Source organism: Panthera pardus, unplaced genomic scaffold (assembly GCF_024362965.1).
Source record: "Panthera pardus isolate Hobbes unplaced genomic scaffold, ASM2436296v1 HiC_scaffold_24, whole genome shotgun sequence".
NCBI classification, from domain to species: Eukaryota; Metazoa; Chordata; class Mammalia; order Carnivora; family Felidae; genus Panthera; species Panthera pardus.
The window spans coordinates 107,599,429-107,613,247 of NW_026526810.1; the positions used below are offsets into that span (position 1 = coordinate 107,599,429).

The window sequence follows — 13,819 nt, forward strand, 5'->3', positions numbered from 1 at the left end:
GTTTTCTCTCAGCATTCCTAGTACTGGGCAGCCATTTTGTCCCATGGCTCCAGTGCGGATCCGGGTGAAATATGAAATGTGCTCCTCCTCTCCTCTTATAGACGCTGGCCAGAGCAAGTGTCGCCTGGAGCGAGCGCAGGCCCTAGAGCAAGCCAAGAAGCCCCAGGAGGCGGTGTTTGTCCCGGAGTGCAGCGAGGATGGCTCTTTTACCCAGGTGAAGCCTTGGCCAAGTCTCTCAGCCCGATTTCCTGAACTGAGGCCAAGGGGAGGCGCTTGAGAGTGGGAGGGCCCCTCAGAGCCTTTGCTTTCTGGGAAACAGCTGAGGGCTCTTTGACACCTTCTGGTACTACCTTCTGGTGCCTGCATTCCCCCTCCTGGGCTCTCCATGCCACCTTTTGCCAGCTGGCAGTGGGTCCTGAAAAAGGGGCATGGAAGTCTGAGCCAGGAAACTGGTATTGCTTGGTCCCCATGCTCCCTGCTGGCTGTCTCCATTTTTCTCTTCTGTCAAATGCTGACTGATTATTTTTCTTATCCCAGCCAGTTTCCATGGGCAACCCCTGGTAATCCCATCACTGTTTATTTCTACCCCTTCTGCACTCCCCTTCTTCCTACCCCCAGTCCTTGAACGAAGCACTGCTCCCTCTGAGTACCCATTGTCCCACGATTCTTGGTGTGAGTGCGAGCGTGTGCACGCGTGTGTGCACATGCACGCACCCAGATTTTAACATTTCTTTTCAGGCAGTCCCACCTCTCATCCTGCATTGTCTTCTGGCTACTGCTTTGTGTAATAGTGACGTTGGCACAACTATTTCTAAAACAGGCAGCATGGGGACAATAGGATGCCCCTTTACAAAGCTTTGAGGCTAGATGGGGGATGTCGTCTCGGTGGGGGGGTGGGAGGCAGCTGGATGAAGGTGTTGTCAGGGTGAAAGTAGGGAAGTTCGCTGGACGAGGGTGAGCCAGCCACATGGTTGGGGTGATCGTGGTGCCTGCTTCTCCCTTTGTGGAATAGGGCCCCATTTGGGGGAGTCCCACTACCTTAGGGCTGGAAGCAGAGGCTTCAGAGGTTTCAAAGCTTCTCTGTAATTCTGAATCAAGGGGGCAAAGGGTGTAGCCTGGCCTTTGGTTTCATGGGTTTCGTGTTTCTTTTCAGGGCTGGGCCTGGGGCTTGCTGATTTCAGACTGACGCTTGTTGGGAAGTGTGGACGGGTGTTGGGGAAGGGTTTGGGCATCATATTTTTTAAGTTTGTTTATTTATTTAGAAAGTGTGCACGTGAGCAGGGGAGGGACATAGAGAGAGGGAGAGAGAGGATCTCAAGCAGGCTCCTAGCTGTCAGCGCAGACATGGGGCTTGAACTCACGAAACGTGAGATCATGACCTGGGCAGAAACCAAGAGTCCGACACTTAACTGACTGAGCCACCCCACGCGCCCCTAGGCATCGTATTTCTTAAAGTTCGTAGCCAGTTCACACATTTGGCCAGGATTGAGAGCCGCTAGATTGGCCAGGATTGAGAGCCGCTAGACCTTGGCTGCCGACCCTGTGAGAGGCGCCCTTATTCATTTTCTCACATAAGCCTCACCGCAGGCCTGTGAGGTGGGTGTTGGTGTCCCCATTTATAGGGACAAGGAGTGGCAGAGCCGGGATTCACACTCAGACCCTGCTAGCGCCCATGTCCTCCTGGTCCTCCGTGTTCTGGTGCCCTCTAAACTGGCAGCTGCCAGGGAGACTGAGGTGGGGAGTGCAGGGAGGCGGTCTCATGCTGTGGTTCGAGCGTGGGCCCTGGAGCCACACCGCCCGGGTGTGATGCCCACCCCCCCCACGTCAGGCGAGTCACTGAGCATCTCTGGGCTTCAGTGTCCTTCTGTGAGCAACGGGGATTATGATCTCCGTTATTATCCTATATAACCATAATAATTACACTGTACATATTATTACATGTTACTACGGTGACTACCGTTCTTAATGAGAGTCGCTATAGCTTCCCTCATAGGGCCAGGATGAGGGTTAAATATGTTACCGTGTGCACGACACTGGGAACACACAAATGCTATTTAAGCATCTTGCACGTTCGTCATCATTACTCCCATATCTACTCTGGTTCTACTCACGCCTCCCTAAGGTGTTACGGGTGACGTCACTTAAGGAACATGAAGCCTTTTGTTGAGCCTCCCCCCTCATCAGTGTTTTATTTTTTTATGTCTTCTGGTGAAAAGAACGCAGGTGACGTTTGTGTACGTATTTGAAACTGCACTGCTGGGAATTCACGTGCAGGGGAGATCATCAGACCTCCCTCTACCACTTTGGGGCCGGGATGGGGGTAGAGGTCATAGGGAGGAGGCGGAGTGGATGGCCGTCATTTCCCCCTTTCTCTAGGATTGTGTAATCCCCAGTGTGTTGCTTATGAGAAGGTTGACCCCTGCCCTCCTGGTTCTGAAGTGTCCTCTGCCTCGCGACACACAGCTGCTGGCCAGCTTTTCTTTTGGCGAGGCCAGGGCAGGCCAGGTGGTGTTTGCCGGAAAGGAACTTCCAGATTAGTCGGGGCAGAATTGCTAAAAGAGAGGGCCTCTGAAGTTCAGCAGAGGTTGGATAGACAGTCGAGAACCCCTTCATTTGTTTGACACGCTAAGCACTGCCATGTGTCTCCAGGCTCGAGGCTGGCTCGCCCCGGTGGGCAGCCGGGCAGCCAGACAGCCGGCCCGCCGGCCTGTCCTCGTTACAGTGATTGAAATGGATGTGCTCTTTCCCTTGATCAAAGACGCTGCGACAACTTCACAAAATGAGGCTGCCTCTTTGAGTGTGCTTCAGTTGCATCGACAGGCTGCCCAAGGGCTGCGAGACAAAATGCTTTCTCCCTCCCCCAGCCTCTGCTGTCACTTAGCTGGACTTTTGTCTTGTTTTGTTTTGTTAAGACCCAAATCCAGCGACCAGCTGTGCTGCTTTAATATTCTTTAGAATATTGATATGTGCACATCACGATGTTATTACCGTATCTTGGCCCTGTGAATTGTAACGCAGTATCACGCTCTTGAGGCTTATGGAGGGAGCAAGGGAACCCTAATGGGACTGGATTTGTTTGGCCAGTGGGACACAGCTTGGGACCACATGAGTTGGTTGGTTTTAATGGGGTTCATGTGGGACGCAGAGGTCTCTGTTCTCTTCCTTGTTTTCCCTGTCCTCTTTGTGTGCCCCCCAGCCCCCACCCCAACTTAACACAGCAGGGTGGTGCACATTAGGTCACATGTGCCTTTTAAAAACCTTGATACCGAGTCTGCCCCCCAAATGCTAGGAGTGGGACCCCAAACATTTTAAGCTCCCCAGGTGATGATAGTGTTTGGTCAAGGTTTTGAATGACCTGCTGTTGGAAGGACTTCATCACTCTTGTTCTTGATTGCATCATCGGAATGTGGAGTTAAGGCTCTCTGGTGACCTGCTGAGTAAGGCTGGGAGTTAAGTGCTTTGTCCTTTCCTGCGGCCTTATCTGTTTTCTCTTCTGGGCGTCAGGAATGAAATTCCCGACATCTGTTCTGCCAAGTCCTCTGCCAAGCAGTTGTCTGATGCCCAAACTGATGAACTGAAAGCCCGGCCCGTAGTGGAAGGGGATTGGATTAGCACCACCAGGAAATGTTGGCTGGAGTTTGTCAGGCTTGTGCATCACTGAGTAATAATGATCTACTCTACTGAGTGTTACTTGGTGCTAGGCACTGGGTTTTACACCCATTAATCTTCACTGGAACCCTTTGAGGTAGTTACTAATACCCTTATTTATAAAAGAAAACTAAATTTCAAAGAGGTTGAATAACTGGTTCAAGGTCACTGCACTAGAAAGGATTTGTACCCAGGGCTACCTAATTTCAAGGCCTGTGCTTTTGACTTTTTTATGCTATAAAAGTGGCCTTGATGCGTATGTAATTCATTTTCATCACCATTGTTATTCCAGAAGTCCCCACTGTGATGCTGGTGATCAATCGATAATGGGGGGAAAAAGGAAGAAAAAGAAAGAAAGAAAGAAAGAAAGAAAGAAAGAAAGAAAGAAAGAAAGAGAAAGAAAGAAAAAGAAAAAGAAAGAAAGAAAAAAGAAAAAATCCTTTTAGTTATAGAAATCTTCAAATATACAAAAAAGAAATAATAGTATAATGAACTCCATGTATCTGTCACCCAGCTTCAACAATAATTAACATGTGGCCGATTCTTTTTCATTTCTGCCTCGTTTTCATCTCACGTCCCAAACTGGATCGCTTCAAAGCACATCCCAGACACGGTGTTTTTCATCTCAAACATTTTGGAGTTCCTCTGTGTTGTGCACCGTGTGCTGGTTGGCATGGAGGGTTTAAGAAATGTCACGACTTGTGCCTTCAAGGAGCTTATGTGCAGAAAAGATACGAGAACCAATAATAAAGTAGCTAGTATACAAGGCCATACATGTACAACTGGTTATATTTCAAATGCCCATTTACAAGTCAGTAATTTGGAATTCTGAGCACATTTTATTGTTGAGAAAATAAATACCAATTAAAATTTCTGAACATAAAACCTTAACCAGTACTAAAACACACGCGACATATAGTAGCCTTAATGACAAAGGGCTAATATATAAAGAATTCTTACACACCAGAAGGAAGGAGATCTTAGTAGAAAAGCAGACAAGAGCTAACCAACCAGCAGCCACACAGTAGTAACAAATAGCCGATGAGTGAATATGAGTCCTGTCACTTTCCTTAGTAAGGAAAGAAATACACATTTTAAAAAAATGTCATTTTGCTGACCAAATTGTTAAAAATTGGAGAAAAGATGGTAATATTCAGGCTTGAATACTATTAACTATTGAAAATTGCTAAAGGGAAAAAACTACCCCCACTTTGCAGTTTGGAAAGTAAATTGGCATTGGCATTGGCAGTTTGTGGGATAGTTTTGCAAAATGGGTCAAAAGTCCTTGGTCGTGGCCACATCTTGTGCCTATACTTCCACTTCTAGGAATTTATTCTAAGGAAACAATTAAAAATCTGTGCAAATCGTAGCCACAAGGAATTTTATCTAAGTTCTGCTTATAGTAGCAAACATTTGCAAACAATGTAAATATCCAATAATAGAGAATTACGTAAATAAATTAGACATAATTTATATGCAATTCACGGCTGCCATACTCTGCATCTAATAAAATGATGTGTTACAGAGGCTCATTTCATGTAGTGGGTGTATGTGGGTATGGTAGGAACTTAATTAATCAAATAATTTAAAATAGAAATATTTTCATTTTGTTCTAAATAGAAAAGTTACACCTACTTTGTAAGAGAAGAATTCTGATAATGCACAAGGACATAAGGTAAAAAAGTAGAGCCAATGATCTCATCTCCATGAAAGAACAACAATTAATTCTCTAACCCTCCAGTTTTTTTTCCTTTGTGCAGGATTATCATTATTTAGGACAAAAATGGTGTGATATCATATATCTTTTAATAATATTTTCTTAAGCTAATTACATTGTGGACTTACTTCCAGGTTAATTACATATAAATCTACCTAATGTAAAAAAATGTTATTGAAGTATAATTGATGTACCATTACCATATTATATTAGTTTCAGGTGTACAGCATAATGATTCAACTTTTGTACACATTGTGAAATGATCATCTCAATAAGTCTAGTTACCATCCATCCCCATACAAATTTAATATAATATTATTGATGATATTCCTTATGCTCTACATTACATCCTCATGACTTATTTATTTTATAACTGGAAGTTTATACTTCTTGTTCCCTTGATCTATTTCACACCTGCCAACCCCTGTCCCCTTGGAACCACAGTCTGTTCTCTGTATCTCAGTTTTGCTTTGTTTGTTTGTTTTGCTTTTTAGAGTCTACATATAAACAAAATCATGCCGTATTTGTCTTTCACTGTCTGACTTATTTCACTTAGTGTAATACTGTCAAGGTTCATCCATGTTGTCACAAATGGCAAGATTTAATCCTTTTTTATGGCTGAATAGTATTCTATTGTGCACACACACACACACACACACACACACACACCCCATGTTTTCTTTGTCCATTCATCTGTTGTTGGACCCTTAGATTGTCTTCATATCTTGGCTATTGTAAATAATGCTGCAGTGAACATAGGGGTTCTTATATCTTTTTGAATTAATATTTTCATTTTCTTTAGATAATACCCAGAAGTGGAATTATTGGATTATATGGTAGTTCTATTTTTAATTTTTTTTTAGGAACCTCCATATTATTTCTATAGTGGTGCACCAATATACATTCCCACCAATAGAGTATAAAGGTTCCCTTTTCTCCACTCTATATTTATTTCTTGTCTTTTTTATATTAGCCATTCTGAATGCTATCTCACCGTGGTTTTGATTTTCATTTTCCTGACAATTAGTGATATTGAATATCTTTTCATGTGCCTGTTGGCCATCTGTATGTCTTCTTTGTAAAAATGTCTATTCAGATCCTTTGTTCATTTTTAAATTGGATTGTGTTTTTTGTTAAGTTGCATGAGTTCTTTATATATTTGGATATTAACCTCTTATTGAATACATAGGTTGCCTTTTCATTTGCTTGATGGTTTCCTTCTTTGTGCAGAAGCTTTTTAGTTTGATATAGTCCCATTTGTCTATTTTTGCTTTTGTTTCTCTTGCCTTTGGGGTCAGATCCAAAACAAAACAAAAAACAAAAACAAACCAATAAAAAACCAAAAAAACCCAAAATGAAACATTGCTAATAAGACTTATGTCAGGGAGTTTATTGCTTATGTTTTCTTCTAGGATTTTTAGGGTTTCAGGTCTTACATTCAAAATTTAACCCATTTTGAGTTTATTTTGGTATATGGTGTAAAATAGTGGTCCAGTTTCATTCTTTTGCATGTGGCTGTCCAATTTTTCCAATACTATTTATTGAAGACTGTCCTTTCCTCTTTGTATATTCTTGCCTCCTTTGTCATATATGAACTGACCATATAGGCATGGGTTAATTTCTGGGCTCTCGATTCTGGTCCATTGGTGTATGTCTGTTTGAATGCCAATACCATACTGTTTTGATTACTATAGCTTTGTAGTATAGTTTGAAATCTGGACGTATGGTACCTCTGACTTTGTTCTTTCACCAGATTACTTTGGCTATTCAGGGGCTTGTAGGTTCCATACAAATTTTATAGTTATTTGTTCTAGTTCTGTTGAAAATGCCATTGGAATTTTGAAAGGGATTGCATTGGATCTGTAGATTGCTTTGGGTAGTGTGGACATTTAAGCAATATTAATTCTTACAATCCGTGAGCACAAAACATCTTTGCACTTATTTGTGTCTTTCTTAATTTCTTTCTCTAATGTCTTACAGTTTTCAGTGTATAGGTCTTTCACCTCCTTGGTTAAATTTATTTGTAAATATATATTCTTTTTGATGCAATTGTAAATAGGATTGTTTTCTTGATTTCTCTTTCTAATATTTTGTTATTACTGCATAGAAACACAACAGATTTTTGCATATTAATCTTGTGTCCTTCAACTTTACAGAACTCGCTTATTCTAACAGCTTTTTGGTGGAAGCTTTAAGGTTTTCTATATATAGTATCATGTCATCTGCAAATACTGCAAGTTTTACTTCTTTTCCTATTTAAATGGCCTTTCTTTCTTTTCTTTGCCTAATTATTGTGGCTAGGATTTCCAATACTATGTTGAATAAAAATGAGGGAAGATAAGGCTCCTTATCTTGCTCCTGATCTTAGAGGAAAAGCTTTTAGCTTTTCATTATTGAGAATAATATTAGCATTGAGTTTGTCATATACGGTCTTTATTATGTGGAGGTACATTCACTCTATATCCACTTTGTTGAGAAGTTTTAATCATAAATGGATGTTGAATTTTTTCAAATACCTTTTCTATATCTGTTAAGATGATCATATCATTTTTATCTTTCATTTTGTTGATGTGCTCTATCACTTTGATTGATTTGTGGATATTGAACTATCCTTGCATCCCTGGAATAAATCCCACTTGATCATGGTGTATGATCCTTTAATGTGTTGTTCTCTGGTCCTTTCTAATCTTTGTTGTTTTTGGTATGTATGTATGTATTTTTTCATCTTTTCTCCCCTCAGAGAGTCCCCCTTAAAATTTCTTGCAGGGCTGGTTTAGTGGTCACAAACTCCTTTAAGTTGTATTTGTCTGGGAAACTTTTTATCTCTCCTTTTATTTTGAATGACAGCCTTGCTGGATAAAGAATTCTTGGCTGCATATTTTTCTGATTCAGCACATTGACTATATCCTGCCACTCCTTTCTGGCTTGCCAAGTTTCTGTAGATAGGTCTGCTGCAAACTTGATCTGTCTTCCCTTGTAGGTCAAGGACTTCTTGTCCCTTGCTGCTTTCATGATTCTCTCCTTGCGTGAGTATTTTGTGAATTTGTGTATGATATGCCTTGTTGATGGTCGGTTTTTGTTGAATCTAATGGGAGTCCCCTGTGCTTCCTGGATTTTGATGTCTGTGTCTTTCCCCAGGTTAGGAAAGTTTTCTGCTATGATTTGCTCACATAACCCTTCTACCCCTATTTCTCTCTCTTCCTCTTCTGGGACCCCTATGATTCTGATGTTGTTCCTTTTTAATGAGTCACTGATTTCTCTAATACTTAAATTGTGCTCTTTTGCCTTAATCTCCCTCTTCTTCTCTGTTTCATTATTCTCCATAAGTTTGTCCTCTATATCACTGATTCTCTGTTCTGTATCATCCATCCTGGCTGCCACAGCATCCATTCAAGATTGCAGCTCAGTTATAGCATTTTTTATTTCATCCTGGCTGGCTTCTACTTCTTTTATCTGTGCAGAAAGCGATTCTAATCAATTTTTGGCTCCAGCTAGTATTCTTATTATCATGATTCTAAATTCTGGTTCAGATATCTTGCTGGTATCTGTGTTAGTTAAGTCCCTGGCTGGCGTGTCTTCCTGCTCTTTCTTTTGGGGTGAATTCTTCATTTTGTCATTTTGAAGGGAGAAAAGGAATTAATGAGGTAGAAAAAATTAAAATTAAAAAACTATTAAAATTAAAAAATTAAACACACACACATACACAAAATCGAATAAATGATGCTTGATCGTAGGTGTGTTTTGGTCTGGGTGTTGAAAGTGGCTTGATAGATTAGAGAAAAAAGGGGGAAAAGAGGGAAAAAAAGGAAATCGTTTGAAAATTTGAAAAAATGAATACACTGAAGTAGACTAAAGTGAAATGATGGAAGTAAAATAGAATTTGAAAAAAATTTACACAAAAGTAAAAAATATAGTACAGGAGCACCTGGGTGGCTCAGTCGGTTAAGCGTCTGACTTCGGCTCAGGTCATGATCTCACAGTTTGTGGGTTCAAGCCCCGCATCGGGCTCTGTGCTGACAGCTCAGAGCCTGGAGCCTGTTTCGGATTCTGTGTCTTCCTCTCTCTCTGCCCGTCCCCCACTTGCACTCTGTCTCTCTCTCTGTCTCAAAAATAAATAAACATTAAAAAAATTTTAAAAAATATAGCAGAAAAAAATTAAAAATATTGTTAATAAAAATTGAAAATAAAAATGAATTTTTCTCTTTCTGTATCAAGAAACAGAAAAGAAACGAAAAAGAGAAAAAAAAAAAGAAAATTGAATAGTTGGACCAGCTAACAGACTGAAATACTACTAAAATTACTTCGTTTTCCCCTAGAAGTCAAACTATGAAGCGCTTTATAGTCCATAAACTAAGCAGCGGTGAGACTTGTGTTCTTGAAGAGTGAGGTTGGCCCAGTTAGGTGGGGGTTAGTGTAATGGCTCTGTTCTCCACTAGATGGGGCTGCTTAGCTTACTGGGGTGGATTGTTGTGGCACTTGTAGGCGTGTATGCACATGCTGGGGAGTGGTGAAAATGGCGTCACCCAGCTACCCAGTCTCTAGTATCGGAACTCTGTTCTCCCTGATCAGCAGTCATGCACCCGTCCTTCATGTTTGGCTTCTGTCCACTCCCCGCTTCCACACTGTCCGTGGCCGAGCCCCAGGCAGCGCCTCCCTCCCAAGTTTTGTCTCAGATGCAGCTGCCTTCCCTGGCCCCCCACTTCTGCCCCTCTGCGGAGGGTTTCACGGAGCAGTGACCAGGTGCTGGCCGCACCCAGGAATGCTTGCAGGACCGTGCTGCTGCCGGTGCTCAGAGATTGTGGCCAGGTGCCAGCCTCCCCCAGTAAAACTTCGTGAGACAGTGTAGCAGCAGCACCTCAGGGATTATGGAAAATCACAACACACATCTGGCACCAGGCTTCACCCCCAATGACCTTGTTCCAGCACCAGCAAATGTGGCCGTTCTCTGGGGTCTGCTGGGCCCAGGTGGCCTCACAGCCTCTACCAAGTGTCCTTCTGGCAGTGGAACCACTTCTCCCCATGTGGTCTGAGAACCTCCCGGACCTCACTCTGCTCCTGGGGATTCGCCCTTCCCACCAGAGCACCACCAGGTATTGAGCTACAGAGTTGCAGACCGCGCTCCCCCTGTTTACAGTCTTAATGGAATTTAAACCCTCTCCTTTCTCATTTCTCCCTTTTTAGTTCAGTCCTTGTGGCTGTTTCCAATTTTCCACTTTCTCTCCAGCTGCTTTTGGGGAGGGTGCTTTTCTCGTATTCTCCCCCCTGCCCCCTGTGTCCATTCTCTCTCTGCACCCAAAAGCAGCTCCCTGCCTCCGTGGCTTCTCTCTCCCCAAGTTCACCTCTCCACACTGCCTACCTGCTGAATTCTGTGGTTCAGGTTGTGCAGATTGTTGTGTTAATCCTCAGGTCAGTTTTCTAGGTGTGCAGGGTGGTTTAGCATTGGTCTGGCTGTATTTCATGGATGCGAGACACAAAAAACTTCCATGCTGCTCTGCCATCTTGGCTCCTCCCAATCCTTTAATGTATTGTTGAATTTGGTTTCCCGATACTTTGTTGAGGAGTTTTGCCTCTGTGTTCTTCAGGGATATTGGCCTTCACTTTTCTTCTGTTGTTGTCCTTGTCTGGTTTTGGTATCACAGTGATGCTGGCCTCATGAAATGAGTTTGAGAGTGTTCCCTCCTCTTCATCTTTTTGGAAGAGTTTAAGAAGGATAGGTATTGAATCTTCTTTGAATGTTTAGTAGAATTTGTCAGTGAAGCCATCTGGCCCTGGACTTTTGCTTGTTGCGAGGATTTTGCTTACTGATTCAGTATCCTTACTAAGTGATCAGTCTGTTCAGACATTCTATTTCTTCTTGATTCAACTTTAGAAGATTGTATGTTTTTAGGGATTTATCCCTTTCTTCTGGTTTGTTCAATTTGTTGGTATGCAGTTGTTCATAGTAGTCTCTTATAATCCTTTGTATTTCTGTGGTATCTGTTGTAACTTCTCTTTCATTTTTTTGTTTTATTTATTTGAGTTCTTTCTCTTTTTTTCTTGGTGAGTCCAGCTGAAGGTTTGTCAATTTTATTTATTTTTTTCAAAGAACCAGTTCTTGGTTTCACTGATCTTATCTATTGTCTTTTTATTCTCTATTCTATTTATTTCTGCTCTAATCTTCTTCTGCTACCTTTGGGCTTTGTTCTTCTTTTTCTAGTCATTCAAGTGTAAAGTTAGATTATTCATTTGAGATTTTTCTTGTTCCTTCAGGTAGACCTGTATTGTTATGAATTTCTCTCTCAGAGCCACTCTAGCTTCATCCATAGATTTTGCTATGTTATTTTTCTGTTTTAATTTGTATCTAAGTTTTTTTTTCTTCTTTGGTTTTTTTCTGTGACCTGGTAGTTGTTCAGTAGCATGTTGTTTAACTTCCAAGTATTTGTGGTTTTTCCAGTTTTCCTCTTGTAATTGATTCTTAGTTTCATACCATTGTGGTCAGAAAAGATGCTTGAAATAATTTTAATTTTCTTCTATTTATTGAGATTTGTTTTGTGGCCTAACATGTGATTTATCCTGTGGAATGTTCTATGTGCACTTGAGAAGAATGTGTTTTCTGCTGCTTTTGGATAGACTGTTATGTATATATCTATGAAGTCCATATGGTCTTATATGTCATTTATGACCATTGTTTCCTTACTAATTTTTTGCCTAGATGATCTGCCCATTGATGTAAGCTGCTATTCTTATATTGCTGTTGATTTCCCCCTTTATGTCTGTTAATATTTGCTTTATATATCTTGGTGCTTCTATGTTGGGTACAAAAATATTTATAAATGTTGCATCTTTTTGCTGGGTTAATCTCTTTATCATTATGTAATGCCTTTCTTTGACTTTTATTTCAGTGTTTATTTTAAAGTCTTTTGTTGGATCTAAGTATTGCTATGCCAGCTTTCTCTTTGTTTCCATTTGCATGGAAGGTATTTTTCCATCCCTTCACTGTGTGTGTGTGTGTGTGTGTGTGTGTGTGTGTGTGTGTGTCCTTACTTCTGAAGTGAGTCTCTTATATGTGGGCAGCATATAGATGGGTCTTATTGTTGTGTGTTTTTTTAATCCACTCAACCACTCTATGTCTTTTGATTGGAGAATTTAGTTTATTTACATTTAAAGTACTTATTGATAAGTATGTAATTATTGCCATTTTGTTAATTGTTTTCTGGCTGTTTTTGTAGTTTCTCTCTGCCCCTTTTTCTCTCTTCCATTGTGGTATGATGTCTTTAGTATTATGCTTAAATTCCTTTCTCATTTTCTTTTGTGTATAAGTTTTGCTTTGTGGTTACCCCAAGGTTTACATATGCATTCTATGTATGTATGTAACAGTCTATTTTAGACTGATAGCAACTTGAATTTGAATACATTCCAAAACTATATTTTTAGTACACCGTCCCCCAAGGTTTTACATTTTTGACATTACACTTTACCTTCTTTCATTTTATATATCTTATAACTAATGTAGTTTTAGTTAATTCTGCTACTTTTGCCCTTTAACCTTCATACTAGCTTTATTAGTGACTTATCCACTACTTTACTGTATATTTACCTTTTCTAGTGAGACTTTTTACTTTTGCATTTTTTTTGTTGTTAATTAGTGCCATTTATTTTCAGCTTAGAGAAGTCTCTTTAACATTTCTTATAACGCTGGCTTCATGGTGATGAATTCTTTTGGCTTTTGTTTATCTGGGAAACTTTGTCTCTTCTTCACTTCCGAATGATAATCTTGCCAGGTAGAGTATTTGTGGTTGGAAGTTGCTGAAAATCTGCTCGTAGCCTTTTGGGGTTTCCTTTGTATATAACAAGTTGCTTTTCTCTTGCTGCTTTCAAGATTCTCTGTTTAATTTGTGACATTTTAATTATAATGTGCCTTGGCATGTATCTCTTTGGGTTCATTTCATTTGGAACTCTCTGGGATTCCTTGACCTGGATGTCTCCCCCACCACCCCCCTCCCCCAGGTCAAAAAGTTGTCAGCAAATAAGTTTTCTGCTCTTCTTTTCTTCTTTTTCTCTTCTCCTTCTGGGACTCCTATAATATGAATGTCATTCTGCCTGATGTTGTCCCATATGTCTCTTAAGTTATCTTCATTTTTAAAATGCTTTTTTCTTTTTGCTGCTCTGTCTGGATAAGTTCCAGTGCTTTGTCTTCCAACTCGCTGATCCATTCTTCTGCTTCATCCAGCCTGCTGTTGAACCCCTGTAGTGTATTTTTCAGCTCAGTTTTTGTATTCTTTGGCGCTGTACTGTGACTTCTGTTTGGCACTTTAAAAATATTTTCTATCTTTGTTAAAGTTCTCACTGGGTTCCTCCATTCTTCTCCCAAGGTCAGTGAGCATCTTTATGATCATTTGAGTTCTTTACCAATTTGAATACTTAGCTCTGTATAATTACAGAGGTCTTTTTCTGAGGTTTTGTCTTGTTCTTTCA

The 13,819-nt window shown here is 40.7% G+C and overlaps 1 protein-coding gene across 3 annotated transcripts in view; it reads left to right on the plus strand.

Moving 5' to 3' along the window:
* The window catches only part of SMOC1 (SPARC related modular calcium binding 1), a 157,134-nt gene that overhangs the window by 74,783 nt on the left and 68,532 nt on the right, over positions 1 to 13,819 (plus strand). For all 3 annotated transcript variants that reach the window (XM_019451398.2, XM_019451399.2, XM_019451400.2), the window contains exon 3: positions 102 to 214. In XM_019451398.2, coding sequence (XP_019306943.1) covers positions 102 to 214 — 113 coding nt within the window. The remainder of the gene's footprint in view (positions 1 to 101; positions 215 to 13,819) is intronic.